The sequence below is a fragment of the Kogia breviceps genome, chromosome 12, assembly GCF_026419965.1.
Source record: "Kogia breviceps isolate mKogBre1 chromosome 12, mKogBre1 haplotype 1, whole genome shotgun sequence".
Taxonomy (NCBI): domain Eukaryota; kingdom Metazoa; phylum Chordata; class Mammalia; order Artiodactyla; family Physeteridae; genus Kogia; species Kogia breviceps.
The window spans coordinates 43,953,154-43,966,683 of record NC_081321.1 but is presented as its reverse complement, the minus strand read 5'-3'; the positions used below and the strand labels follow the sequence as shown (position 1 = coordinate 43,966,683).

Genomic DNA, 13,530 nt, shown 5'->3' with positions numbered 1-13,530 from the left:
CCAGCCTTGGTGCTACAGGGATTTATGGCTTTCCTAATCCCCAAGGGGTAGCCTTTGTAGCATCAGTAACTAAGGCCAGCATTTCTTAAATCGGGCAAAGATGGTTCCTAGAGGCCTTTGCCGGCCGGCTTTCCCCAGCCTCTGGTCCATTGACCCCAGACTGTCCTCCCCTTCACCCTGCTCATGAAGGAAAGCAGAACCGCATGTAGGGCAGAGAGCAAGTTTATTTGGTGTATGCTGATGGCAAACATCATCCAAGAGAGACAGTCTGGGAAAAGCACTGTGACAAGAGCACCTAGGAGGCCTCCGGGGCTACATACACAGTCTCCTACAGGGAAGGCGTGGTTTCCGCGAACACTGGGAATGTCCTCAGCCATTCAGCACCATGCGGACGAGCTCTGTGGAAAGGAGAGGGGGTGATCCAGGGAGCAGGGCCAAGGGGAGGGGTCCACCAGGGGCCAGGAGACCACAAGACCACAAAGGTAGCCTAAGAAGGAATGTGCCCACAGCAACCAACCTTGGGGTCAGTTTGCAGAGGGGCCACCTTGAGTCTGACCAGTCCTCTCAGCCCCCAGCTCCCCTCCCACCAGCTGTTATTTCCCCACCCCACCCTGAGCAGCAAGAACACAGCAGAGGCAGAAGAGTTCTCAACTACACCTACAGCTACTGTCAGCCATTGGCAGGAGGAGAAGACAGAGTTTGGGGTTAGGGTACCTCCGAGCTGCCCAGCAGAAGGACGGGGAAGAGACTTCAGCTACCGTAGCACAGTGGGACAGGCAACCCACCCCCCTATGCCAGCTGCCGTGCTCCCAGGCTAAAGGATGACCATGAAGCAAGACTGGGATAGGCTGGTGTGAGTTCCCAGACACCAGCGCCCTAAGAAGCAAAACCTCAAAGCCCATTCTAGGAGAGGAGGTACCACACCCCCAGGCTGTCTTCCTCTTTGAGGAACCCCTCCCTTCCCCAGTCAGCTCCATGCAGAGACATGCCAGGAGGAAGTCAGATGGTAGTAGGGGAAGGGCAGGGGCTGGAGAGCGAAGGCTGGGAAGAAAAACACGGGAGGTCAACTAGAGAAGGGCTGGGAGGAGCCGTACCCGCCCCATGGGCCCGTCACCCCGACAGGATATGCCTCACAAACGCTGCAGGAAGGAAGAGACATTAATGGTGAAGACAAGACACAGACATGGGGTGAAGGGTTCAGGCGGCGAGGGATTAGACATCCATTTATTTTACTTCCCATCCCTTTCCCACCCTTCATGCCACATAAGCCCTTCCTTTCCTGTCACACCCCCCGGCCTCCCACTCCTGGGCTGGGCTGGGCCCTGCCCCTTGCCTCTTGGCTCTTTTTGGAGCCTGAATCCAGGGACAGCGAAAGCCCCAAATACTGTGCTTGACCTGCCCTGTATGGCTGCTTCCTCCGTGAGACCCCAGTTAGTCCCTCACCTTCATAGTTGATACAACCATTGCTGTCCTCATGCCCTGCCACCAGCATCTCTACTTCTTCCTCTGTCATCTTCTCACCTGCAGACGGGAAGAAAGAGTGAGCGTTCTGGAATTGGGTGACACATGAGGTCTATCAGGTGGCACCTCAGCTCAAGAAGGAAGGGCAGAGCCTTACCCAGTGTGACGAGGACATGCCGGATCTCAGCACCCATGACGGTGCCGTTCCCTTCCTTGTCAAACACCCGAAGGCCTTCAACGTAGTCCTCATAGGTCCCCTGATCCTTGTTCTTGGCCACAGTCTGCAGCATGGGCAGGAAGTGCTCAAAGTCCAGCACCTTCACATTCATCTCTGCCATAAAGGAGGTGGAAGCAAAGTCACATGCATTCTCAGGACTGGGGATTATGGGGTTCCCACTCAAGGCAGGAGAAATCTATCTGTGGGATTTGCTAGACAAGAGCTGCTTGAGTTCAGGGCCTAAGAAGATAAAGCGAAGCTATTAGCTAAAGACTGCAGACCCACTACCACACTGCAGTTATTCTTAAGGACCCTCACCATCACTCTTGGGGTTCCCCAGGACCTTGAGCACCTCGGCGTTGGTGGGGTTCTGGCCCAGGGCCCTCATCACGTCCCCACACTGGCTGTACAGGATCTTGCCATCCCCTGTTCGGTCAAACAGCTGGAAGGCCTCCTTGAACTCTGAGGATTCAGATAAACATCAGCACTGGGCACATGGGGGTTGACCCAAACCCTCCCTTACAGCCCCTGCGGCCCATTCCACTTTGATCATGCTGAGGAAACCAGATACTTATACCGCTGTGCACCCAAACCCTCTAAGAGGTATCCAGCGTCCCTTCCTCCGACTCAGGTGTCCCACATAAAGACCCGGCCTTCCTCCCCTTGGCAGAGGTACCAGCCATTTACATACCCTCTGCCTGCAGCAGCCTGCCCAGCCTCCTCACCTCACTACTCAGGGAAGGGATTTGCCACCGCCCTGTCTGGGCCCTGTCCTTATAAGGAAGTGGGAGCAGCAGCCTGGGACTGGGGTCATCCCAGCCTGCCACTTCCCACCCCTCCACTACAGAGACCTTTCAGAGAGTACAGCTACAAAGAAGTATCCTCAGCAAACTCCCCTGTTCCATTTTCACAAAGTAACAGGTCACTGCTGTCTACAGCCTTCACAATTCCAAGCTGGGGGAGGGGGAAAGTTATCATAGGAGGAGAAAAGAGGCAGAAGTAGCTGACTAAGGAACAGGGGAGCACAGGCAGCTTAATACACAGTCCCCAAGCCCCGCACACAACAGGCATTAGTGACCAAGTTGTTTCACATGCCCACACCACCTAAAACTCACCCAGTGCTTGGGGCTCAGATCTAGAGTACAAGGGAAGGGAGGAAGAAAAGAGTGAGAAAAGAAAATGGAAGATCCAGAAGGAGGGAGAAGGGAATCCACGAAGTACTCCCCTGGGGGTGCTGAAGAGAAGACAGGTGGCTGGAGGGTGCTAGAGGCAGTGTCCCTCTCCCTAAGCATGACCTCAATAGGGGTCAGATTACCTACCTGCGGTCTGGTCCTCGGTGAAGTCACACTGCTCAGAGAAGAGGGGAGCGGTCAGCATCTTAACTCCAATCCCCCAAGCTTCTATCCCAGTCCCAAGAACTCTGAACCACAAACTCCCGTTCCATGCTGGGGACCCGCTTCCCAGCAGGACAGGATCCCCGACACTCCAACCCCACCTCCAACCTTTGACGCCCTCAGGTTCCTTTACCCCCTACCATTTGCCTTCTCCCCGCCCCCTATCCCCGGCTTCCCGCCTCTCGCCCCAAATCCCGCTCATCCTCCCAGCGCTAGGCCCCACCATCTTGACTGCTCAGCTCTGCGGGACCTTTTCCTGCAGTAATGGCTCCGGTTCCGGGCCCAACCCTAGTCTTAGTACGTCCCAATGACGTCACCCCAGCCGACCCAGCCAATAGGAATACTGGCCCGGGTTTATGCAGATGACGCTGCTATATTAGTAATGAGGTGGGCGTGGCCCACTGCTGTTCATTTCTCCAGAATAGCCGTATCTGGGGCACAGAAACTGCAGAAGAGGGTGGAGTGGGGCGCAAGGAATCTGCTCCTCCGAGAAGCAAAAAAGTCAGAGGATGTCGCATTGGGGAGGGGTGGGGGGAGAAGAGAGCCCTCCCTTTCCTTCCTTCCCTCCCCCACCTATAAAGAAAGCAAGAGTCGGAGACCAAGGGAGGAACTGTCTCTTTATTTTGAAACAATAGCCTCCTAGTGGCAGGAACTTGATTTCGCCTGCGGGGGGCGCGGGGGGGCAGTGTCCGACCTCACTGCACCTGTGGAAAAAGATGAACGTTGCCAAATCCTGGCGCTCTCGCGCAGCAGGACATGCAGACGTACTTCCCTGCTTTTCCACCCTGGCTGAGGCAAGGGAAGGAGGCTTGTCTCTCAAGGCGAAGTGGGAGGGCCCTACCTGTGGAGCTCAGGCGCTTAGGATGTGCTTCAGGAAGGCTGCAGAGAGAGGAGGCAAGAGGGGCTACAGAAGCTGGCCTGATGATGATCCACCTGACTTTAGATAATATGGGTCCCAGGGTGCCTCACCCACATACCTCGAACTTCCTGCCTCCCCCCTTCCCCTGTCCCTTCTGCTCCTCTGGCCCCTCACCTTCATAGTTGATGCAGCCGTTGCTGTCCTCATGTCCTGCCAGAACTGCCTCCACCTCCTCTTCACTCATCTTCTCTCCTGAGCCCCAGACACAGTGTTTTAGCCCCTGCCTTCCCTCCCTCATCAACCTAGGCCTCTTTCTTCTGAGTGGTACCTCCTCTTCTTCCACCCTGGAGACTTGCCCACAGCAACAGTCCCCCAAGAGAATCCTCTCCCTGTAATGAGCATGCCTTGAATGTGTCCCTGAATCTTGCTTCCCTTTTCACCTCAGTTACACCCAGTGAAAGCTTTGACAGATAAGGAAACTGAATTCCAGAGGATTAAGAGACATACCATACCACAGAGTATGACCATCTCTTCCAAAACTGAAACTCAAATCTCCCACCTCATCCCATTTCCTCTGCCCTTTGGGAGGCATCTGTAGCCCACACACTTTAGCCTCCGCAGGAGGAAGACCTTCAGATTGTCCCCAAGGCTCTGACCTTCTCAGTCTCCTGCCCATGACCTACAGGAAAGTAATCTCTCCCTGGCTCTGCCTACTTAGCCAACCTTCTTCTTAGTTCACCCCCTCCTCTCAACCCCACAGGAGTTCTGGTCCCTGCCTCACCCCGGGTGGTGAGGGCATGTCTGAGCTCTGCTCCCATGACTTTGCCATTCGCCTCTTTGTCAAACACCCGAAGCCCCTCCAGGTAGTCCTGGTATGTGCCTTGGTCCCGGTTCTTGGCCACTGCCTGGAGCATGGGCAGGAAAGTCTCAAAGTCCACACGCCGGGACTTCAGCTCTGGAGATCAGAGAAGTGAAGGAGAGGTCACTGTAGTGTCACCCAGGACCCAGCTCCCATAACCACCATGAAGGGTTTTAGCCCTTCAACATTCACGATGCTTTTCTGCCCCTGGGTTTGACAGTTTCTAAAGTCCTGGGACCCACCTCAGCATTTTTTGTCACCTTACCAACATTCCTCGGTTCCACCACCAAACTGAAAACCCGCATTGTCCCAGAGGTCCCCTCACCATCACTCTTGGGGTGCCCCAGGACCCTGAGCACCTCGGCGTTGGTGGGGTTCTGGCCCAGAGCCCTCATCACATCCCCACACTGGCTGTACTGGATCTTGCCATCCCCTACTCGGTCAAACAGCTCGAAGGCTTCCTTGAACTCTGAAGTATAAGGAGGGGTCAGTGTTGACAAGGGGTCCCATCACCACCAGGAGAAAGGAAATTCAGAAACTAGGTGCTTGAGCTGAGCAGAACAGGGAACACAAAGAGTACTAGTGTGGGAGTTTTCAAGGTCGGTAATGGAGTTAGGGGACTAGAAGGAGGATCTGAAGAGGGACTTGGGATGGACAGTGGGCTCGGGGGCTTCGCCTCACCCTCCAGCTGGTCCTTGTTAAACTCGATCTGTGGAAGAAAAGAGCAGGTGAGGAGAGATGACACGGCTCATTCAATCCCTCTCCAGCACTCCTCCCGACCAACTGGCAGCCACTTCTGGGGAGGGGCCCAAAGGGACCAGGCTGGGAGCCCAGCCACCTCAGTCCCATTCCCAGCTCCAGACCTTGGGAGAATCCCAAGAGGAGGAATTATTGGGGGGAGGGTTTCCAGGGAACAGGGTTAATCCCATGCCACCTGTTCCCCTCCCTCTACTGCCCTGAGCCCTGCATCCCTCACATAACTGGGGGCTGAACAAAAGCTAAATTTACCCCTGGCCCCCAGCTGTGATTGTCTAACAAGTCTGTCCTCTTCAGCCTTCCCTCCTGGGGTTCAGAGCTGTGGCCTTTAGTGTTGAATAGTCAGCCAGGCACAGGCAGCAGCTCCCTCCCTTTACCTTGAAACTGTCCTCAGAGCCCAGATGTTCCCCATCTTACAGGCCCTGCCTCCAGCAGGAGGGTCGGTGAGAAGGTGGGGGTGTGTGAGTGTGTACATACACACACGTGACAACAAAGACAACAGCAGTCATAAGCCTGGATGCTTCCAAATGGGGTACTAAGAGAAAGCCCCACTGTTATCCAGTGCTTACCGATTCCCTACCTTCTACATACCCCTAGTCCCCTAGGCTGTATCCCACCCTTGTACCACCCCCTCCAAACTCTTTTCTCATGTTCCAGGGACTCACCACCACTTTGGAGAGATCGATGGGGGGCTCCGGGGTTTTCTCAGTTTTCTCAAGGATTGGAAAGACGGCTGGCACTGGTGCTGGCACTGGCTCAGCCTTGGTCTTGGCTGGAGGGGCCCCTGCTGCTGGCTTGGCAGCAGGCTTGGGGATAGAGGGTCCTGCTGGTTTCTTCACGGGAACATCCTTCTTGGGAGGCATGATGTCCGGTGGCCAAAGGACAGTGTGCTGATGGGGGCACCCATCTCTGTTTAAATAGCCAGGGAGTCTGGGATGTCAAGGGGCGGGGGCAGGGGCAGGGAGCCAGTTGGCTGTGGGGAGGGTGAGATAGAGGAGAGATATGACGGCCTGCCCTCACTCCCCTGGCCTCCTACGGTTCAGGACTCCTGCCCCAAGGTCTTCTCCCTTCTGTCCACCCCACCCCAAATGCTGACCAGAACAATGGCCCCTTTGGAGGGAGGGGGAGGGGGAGGAGGAGGAGGCCAGAGACTGCCCAGAATGGGGGAGTTAACCTCCAGGGTGAGGATAGGATGCTTGCCAGTGACAAACATTGAAATAGTGGTGAGGCAAAGAAGGGCATCCAGGCATTTCAGGCCCCCAACCGCCTGACTCGGAAGAGCCCTTTTTCCTAGCAGCTTTAGACTCTTGAAGGCTGAGGCAGGGATGGGGGCCCTGTGAACTGGGATTGTTCAAGTGGAGTCTAGGAGTAGTGAAAGGAGAAGCAAACAAGCAGCCCTTCCATTTCCCTCTCACCATGGATGAGGAGCAGGGTAGTTGACCCCACAGCCTAATAATCTTCAATACCTCAAGTCCCTAACCCCCTCCCTCCCAGCCCAGAACTGGAACTGTGCAAAATATAGAGAAAGAATAGCAACAGAAGAGTGTGACACACACACCCCATTGTCCCCTGTGCCCAGTGTTGTTTTATAGGTGGGGATGGAGGCAAGGATCAAGGAAGGAACCCTTGTCCACAAGCCTATGGTCATTCAAGTCAGACAAAGGTAGGGTGCCTGCTGAACCTGCAGGGACTCCGTGGTGGCACCTGGGGGGAAGAGCAGGCTCTGAGAGGCAAAGGGCCTAATTTCTAAAATCTCTAATCCAAAAGGATGCGAGAGGTCCCCTGGGCTCCATGAGTACTCACACCCAACCGAAGGGATAATAAAACCCTGACTTGGTAGCCAGGTTACAAACTTTGCTGGGGGAGCTGGGGAAGGGTGGAAGTCGATGGGGGGCGTACGGAAGAGGGGATGGGTTGCTGGTTACTTTTGTTCTGGGGGTAAAGAAGGAGACGATTTATATAGCATTCTGAGGAAGATAGTAGTGATTCCTCTTAGGCCCTGGGATTCAGAGAGTTGATGCTGGGTCTCCCACTCGCAAAAAAAGCATTTGAATATCATTACGGCAAATTGTCTCATTTTAGGAAAGTCAGAATCATTCCTCCAGCCAGGAGTACATCACACACACACACACACACACACACACACACACACACACACACACACACCCCTAAGCCTTAAATAAAGGAAAGAGTCCCTCTACAGCGCCCCAAAACTCACCCTGCGGGGTCCAGGTAAGGGGAGGAGGCGGGGCGCAGGGCAGCCGCGGGCCCTGAAGGGTTAATTCCCGTGGCCTCTGAGCATGCCGGGAGTCGTAGTCCTCGCGCGCCCGCGGGCTCACGGGAAACGCCGCCCTACTAAGCAGGGCGGATGCCGGCTCCGTGACTTCCGGACCGCGGCGGCGGTTGGTGACTGATGGATTTTCGGACGTGATTCTTGTCCCGGAACCAAAGGGCCATGAGCACTTTACAATCCTCTTCCCTGACCCTAAAACCGCGCGCGGTCCCTCAGGATATCTCCCTTGCTCAGGCCTGCGTTGCGCGTTTAGTGTGGGCGGGGATATTTTCCTGAATCCACTGGTGAGAACGCAGAACGAGGGGAAAGGCTGCAGTTGCAGCAGGCCGGATGGAGGTCAAATAGTAGGAAGCATTTACTGCCCGGGGCAGAGTGGTGTGGTCTCTAGCTTCCTCTTGCGGTTTGGTAGAAAGAGAACAGAAGCTGTTGAGTTGCCGTGTGACTTGGAACAGTTTTTGAAATGAACTGGTAGTTGAAGTAAATGTTAAATTTTGGAATTAAGCCGGGTCACCTGCCCCGGTCTCTAAGTTGAGATTTCTCCATTCTGCGCCGCGTATGCGCCAGCCATCTTGTCGGTTCCTCACAGGTCTCCTTGGAGGACTGGGTTCTCCAGCCCTTGACTCTAAGACATCCCTTCCCAGCATTGGACATCTCTTTTCCGGATATGGTTGTTTGTTTTTTAGATCTGTTTTTTTTTTTTTTAATTAATTTATTTATTTTTGCTGTGTTGGGTCTTCGTTTCTGTGCGTGGTCTTTCTCTAGTTGTGGCGAGCGGGGGCCTCTCACTGTCGCGGCCTCTTGCTGCGGAGCACAGGCTCCAGATGCGCAGGCTCAGTAGTTGTGGCTCACGGGCCCAGTTGCTCCGCGGCATGTGGGATCCTCCCAGACCAGGGCTCGAACCTATGTCCCCTGCAGTATGCACCACCAGGGAAGCCCTGTTTGTTTGCTTGTTTTTAATTGAAGTATAGTTGTACAATATTACAGAAGTTTCAGGTGTACGACAGTGATTTCACAACTTTTAAAGGTTCTACTCCATTTATAGTTATTATAAATATTGGTTATATTCCCTGTGTTGTACATCCCCCAGATGTTCATCAAAGGTCTCATCTGTGTCGGGAGGGAACCAACCCAGGCAGGCCCAACTTCACTTGCTGGATCAGTAAATGCCCTGGCGGCATACCTTGCTGTACATTGGGGCTTGCATGGGCCTGCAGGCAGTGGGTCAGAGTAGAAAACCCTCGGGAGGTCAGAAAGGTGAGGCATAAGTTAACTTTATGGGCAGTGCAGAAGTGATGTTTGCTGGTTGGGGAAAGCTTGGAAGAACAGAAATGGGTTGTATAATATGGTTGTTTACAAGACTGGGTGAGGGCATAACAGATACCTTTTAGTCTCTTTCATCACTTACACAGAAGTTGATTTTGAAGATGTGGTTTATCTTATCTTTTTACTCTGCCTCCTTTCCTTTATGGCTGCCTTTTGGCAGTTTGCCAAGTAGAAGTGGTTATGGCATCTGACTTTCTAGCTTTGTAAAAAATATATTTGTTTGTTTATTTTGGCTGCACCACCTCTTAGTTGTGGCATCGTTGTTTGTTTTTAGTTTTTTTTTTTGTCTGCGTTGGGTCTTTGTTGCTGCACGCGGGCTTTCTCTAGTTGCAGTGAGCGGGGGTTACTGTTCCTGGCGTTGTGCGGGCTTCTAACTGTGGTGGCTTCTCTCGTTGTGGAGCATGGGCTCTAGGCGCCTGGGCTTCAGTAGTTGTGGCACGCAGGCTTAGTTGCTCCGCGGCATGTGGGATCTTCCCGGACCAGGGGTCGAACCCACGTCCCCTGCATTGGCAGGCGGATTCTTAAGCACTGCACCAGCAGGGAAGTCCTGTCTTTTTGATAATAGTCATTCTAACAGGTATGAGGTGATATCTCATTGTGGTTTTGATTTGTATTTCCCCGATGATTAGTGATGTTGAGCACATTTTCATGTACCTATTGGCCATCAGTATGTCTTCTTTGGAAAAATGTGTATTCAGATCTTATGTCCGTTTTTTCAAACAGGTTATTTGTGTTTTTTTGCTTTTGAGTTGTTTTGAGTTCTTTATGTATTTTGGATATCAATCCCTTATCAGATAAGTGATTTGCAAATATTTTCTCCCATTCAGTAGGCTGATTTTCTTTTGCTATATAGAAATTTTTTTAGTTTGTAGTCCCACTTGTTTATTTTTGCTTTTGTTGCCTTTGCTTTGGGTGTCAGATTGGGTTTTAGTTCTTTAGTGCAGTCTTAACCTTTACATTTCAGTAGTACCTTTCTAGTGCAATGCTCCACAAATGTTTTCTGAATTCCTGCCAAAGATTAGAAAATTGACAGGTAGGGGGACTGCTACTGGAGAGAAAGCTTACTAATTTCACCAAGAAATGACAATTGGTAATCTGATAGTGAGGAAAGAGACAGGAAAATCTGTAAAAGTAGGCAAAATTTTGCCCATCATTTGGCAAAGATTTTTAAAATTGTAATATCCAAAAGAGAATATAGGAAAACATTTTTGTGTAATGCTGGTGGGAGTAGAGAATTCATATAATTTCCTTAGAATGTAGTTTGGAAGACTGTACTGAAAGTTGTTAGGGGACTTCCGTTTGCCACAACTACTGAGCCTGTGGTCTAGAGCCCACGAGCCACAACTACTGAGGCCGCATGCCACAGCTGCTGAAGCCCATACGCCTAGAGCCTGTGCTCCGCAACAAGGGAAGCCACTGCAATGAGAAGCCTGCCCACCGCAACGAAGAGTAGCCCCTGCTTGACTCAACTAGAGAAAGCCTGCGTGCAGCAATGAAGACCCAACGCAGCCAAAAATTTAAAAAAATAAAAATTTAAAAATGAAAAAAAATAAAAGTCATTAGGGAATTCCCTGGTGGTCCAGTGGTTAGGACTCTGCACTTTCAGTGCTAAGGGCCCGCGTTCAATCCCTGGTTGGGGAACTAAGATCCCACAAGCCACGTGGCGTGGCCAAAAAAAAGAAAAAGTCATTAAAGTACATAAGTTGACCCACCAATTATACTTATCCTAAGGAAATCATTTGAGATGTGTATACTTTTGTGTTCCCACAGTGAATAGCAAAGCAGAACTACCTTCATTTCTGACAATAGAGAATCAGTTAAACTATGGGGCAGTCATTCTAAGGAACTGTACACATTGTGACCATTATAAATTATATTTTCAAGGAATATTTAATGAAGTGTAAAAGTGCTTATGTGTTAAGTGATAAAAGCAGGTTATAATATAACTCTAATTTATAAAATATGTATCCCTGTAATCATGTTAGCTTTTCTTCCTTGTGTTAGTGACCTCAGGTCTAAAGAAAGCTGCTGCAGCTCCAGGCGTCACGTCTTCCCACTAATGACCCAAGCAGAAAGGAAGGGAGCAATGAGGGCTTTCTTCTGTTGACACTCCATCCCCAGGTGACTTCCTCTTACATCTTGTTATTATTTTTTTAAGTAAATTTTATTTATTTATGGTTGTGTTGGGCCTTTGTTTCTGTGCAAGGGCTTTCTCTAGTTGTGGCAAGCGGGGGCCACTCTTCATCATGGTGCGCGGGCCTTTCACTATCGCGGCCTCCTTGTTGTGGAGCACAGGCTCCAGACGCGCAGGCTCAGTAATTGTGGCTCACGGGTCAAGTTGCTCCGCGGCATGTGGGATCTTCCCAGACCAGGGCTTGAACCCGTGTCCCCTGCATTGTCAGGCGGATTCTCAACCACTGTGCCACCAGGGAAGCCCCCTCTTACATCTTATTGACCAGAGCTGGGTCATAGAGCCACTCTGAGTTACAGTGGAGGCTGGGAAAGTGAGTATCCAGCAAAGAGGCTTGTGATTAATCCCTTGGGGCTGGCACGCTGCCACTAGGAATGCTCTGGGGTTCTGTATGTAGGGAAGAGGGGCAAATGGCAGGTAGACAAATGTGTTGCCACACCCAGTTAACTACAGCATGTTGTTTGGGCCAATAAAGCCACATTCCAAGAGGGCAGTATTTGTAAACATCAGTGACAATGTACCCACATGCTGTCATCTCTGCCTTTCTCTGGAAGAGGTAGGCATCATGTGCCAGTGTCAAAGACCAGCTGTTTGAGAAATAACAAATTATCATTTGTTTAATTCCTGAGATTAATGACCCTTAGTTTACTTCATCTTTGTGTAAGAGCAACAGTGTACTGAATTGTGTCTCATCTTGTATTTAATATGTAGATCAGTACTTCTTCTCTTATGTATCCTGAACTTGAAAAGTTTGGGAAAGAGTAGGGACCCTTCTGGGATAGAAGAATTTGTGCCATGTCCTTTAGTTTTCTGTAATAGTAATTACTTAAAAGTGATGAACTAGGTAAAGAGTGCTTCTTAAAATCACACATTGCAAGATCTCTGAAGCCAGCTAGAACAGCAGGCCTTGGGCTACAGTATTGAATAATAAAATGAGAGACCTTAGAAATATAAGTTCCTCTGCCCTGTGTTTTGGGGGTTTTCACCCCTTCGGTTTTTGGGTCTGGGGAAGGGCAACAGAGACTTCTTGCTCACGGCCAAGGCTCTTAAGTTGATGGAAAGGAAGTAGAGATGGCAGAAGAACCAGCAGTGAGTACCAAGGAGTTATTGGGGAAAAAAATTAGGAGCTGAGTTAGTTGATGGCATAGAGTTTATTTTTATTTTTTTAATAAAGTTTCTTTTATTTATTTATATATATATTTTTGGCTGTGTTGGGTCTTTGTTGCTGCGCACGGGCTTTCTATAGGTGCGGCGAGCTGGGGCTACTCTTTGTTGTGGTGCGCAGGCTTCTCATTGCAGTGGCTTCTCTTGTCATGGAGCACAGGCTCTGGGCACACGGGCTTCAGTGGTTGTGGCACGGGGGCCCTAGAGGGCGCAGGCTTCAGTAGTTACGGCTCACGGGCTCTAGAGCACAGGCTCAGTAGTTGTGGTGCACGGGCTTACTTGCTCTGCAGCATGTGGGATCTACCTGGACCAGGGATCGAGCCCGTGTCCCCTGCATTGGCCGGCGGATTCTTAACCACTGTGCCAACAGGGAAGTCCGGATGGCATAGTTTAAATTCAGCTTTTGCTAATACGGTGGATTTTGACAACTCCTTGGAAGCTGAGTTTAGTTCTTTCCCTTGAGCTTTTCCTCTCCTCCCAGTGGACAGCATCTTAAGTTCCAGAGAAGATGATAAAGCCCCCCTGAGGCAGTTACGGAATCTCCAAGTTCCTATTCCAGTGACTCAGTTTTCAGTATTTCACTCTTCCTCCATCTCGCTCTCCCTTCACGTGGTAATTAGAAGGGATTAGAAGGGCACAGCTTCTCTAGCTTGCATTCCAGGAAGGGTCCTGAAAGGAGCTGAGTTCAGGGTGAGCAGCTCTGAATGGGTATAAAATACTTTACATGTAGCTGCCTGTTGGGTGGGGCCTTAAGCCCTTTTGGATGTGGCTGAGCATGCCACTGATACTGTGACCCTGTGCTATGGCACAGAGCTTCCAAGTTCACCAGGTTTAGGAATCCTTTCCCTGGAAAGCCCAGAGGATGATAATCGGTAACAGACTTCATCACTGTGACTGGGAATGAATCTCACCAGAAACTCAATAGCAGCTAATTCACACAGGTCCCTTGACCACCCTCAACGCTACTAGCAATCTTGGTGGCTGCACCCACAGTAGGTTCTGACCACTCATGA

General features: G+C 51.1%; 2 protein-coding genes across 5 annotated transcripts; both read right to left on the bottom strand.

Moving 5' to 3' along the window:
• Positions 1-206: 206 nt before the first annotated feature.
• On the bottom strand, positions 207-3,373 carry MYL6 (myosin light chain 6). Of its 3 annotated transcripts, XM_059080513.2 has the most exons (7): positions 3,296-3,373; positions 2,998-3,025; positions 1,997-2,140; positions 1,619-1,792; positions 1,444-1,521; positions 1,095-1,139; positions 207-398 (listed from the first exon to the last, which is right to left on the bottom strand). In XM_059080513.2, the coding sequence occupies exons 1-6, from the start codon at positions 3,296-3,298 to the stop codon at positions 1,111-1,113; spliced, it is 456 nt and encodes a 151-aa protein (XP_058936496.1). In that variant the 5' UTR covers positions 3,299-3,373; the 3' UTR covers positions 207-398; positions 1,095-1,110. The 3 variants fall into 3 exon arrangements, with proteins under 3 accessions (XP_058936496.1, XP_058936495.1, XP_058936494.1); XM_059080512.2 differs by lacking the exon at positions 1,095-1,139; XM_059080511.1 differs by lacking the exons at positions 1,095-1,139; positions 3,296-3,373 and having other exon boundaries at positions 2,998-3,070.
• Positions 3,374-3,670: 297 nt separating this feature from the next.
• MYL6B (myosin light chain 6B) lies at positions 3,671-7,846 on the bottom strand. Of its 2 annotated transcripts, none has more exons than XM_059080501.2 (8): positions 7,765-7,846; positions 6,212-6,455; positions 5,472-5,499; positions 5,116-5,259; positions 4,713-4,886; positions 4,106-4,183; positions 3,914-3,951; positions 3,671-3,776 (listed from the first exon to the last, which is right to left on the bottom strand). In XM_059080501.2, the coding sequence occupies exons 2-7, from the start codon at positions 6,407-6,409 to the stop codon at positions 3,923-3,925; spliced, it is 651 nt and encodes a 216-aa protein (XP_058936484.1). In that variant the 5' UTR covers positions 6,410-6,455; positions 7,765-7,846; the 3' UTR covers positions 3,671-3,776; positions 3,914-3,922. The 2 variants fall into 2 exon arrangements, with proteins under 2 accessions (XP_058936484.1, XP_058936486.1); XM_059080503.2 differs by having other exon boundaries at positions 6,212-6,519; positions 7,765-7,795.
• Positions 7,847-13,530: the final 5,684 nt, after the last annotated feature.

What these genes read in the sequence shown, in the direction of transcription:
- MYL6 (XM_059080511.1), bottom strand. Translation starts at nt 3,055, where the DNA reads ATGCTGACCGCTCCCCTCTTCTCTGAGCAGTGTGACTTCACCGAGGAC. An exon ending in CACCGAGGACCAGACCGCAG is followed by an intron (nt 2,141 to 2,997) that starts GTAGGTAATCTG and finishes CTGAATCCTCAG; the next exon opens with AGTTCAAGGAGGCCTTCCAG. An exon ending in GCATGTCCTCGTCACACTGG is followed by an intron (nt 1,522 to 1,618) that starts GTAAGGCTCTGC and finishes TCCCGTCTGCAG; the next exon opens with GTGAGAAGATGACAGAGGAA.
- MYL6B (XM_059080501.2), bottom strand. Translation starts at nt 6,409, where the DNA reads ATGCCTCCCAAGAAGGATGTTCCCGTGAAGAAACCAGCAGGACCCTCT. An exon ending in TAACAAGGACCAGCTGGAGG is followed by an intron (nt 5,260 to 5,471) that starts GTGAGGCGAAGC and finishes CTTATACTTCAG; the next exon opens with AGTTCAAGGAAGCCTTCGAG. An exon ending in GGGGCACCCCAAGAGTGATG is followed by an intron (nt 4,887 to 5,115) that starts GTGAGGGGACCT and finishes TCTGATCTCCAG; the next exon opens with AGCTGAAGTCCCGGCGTGTG.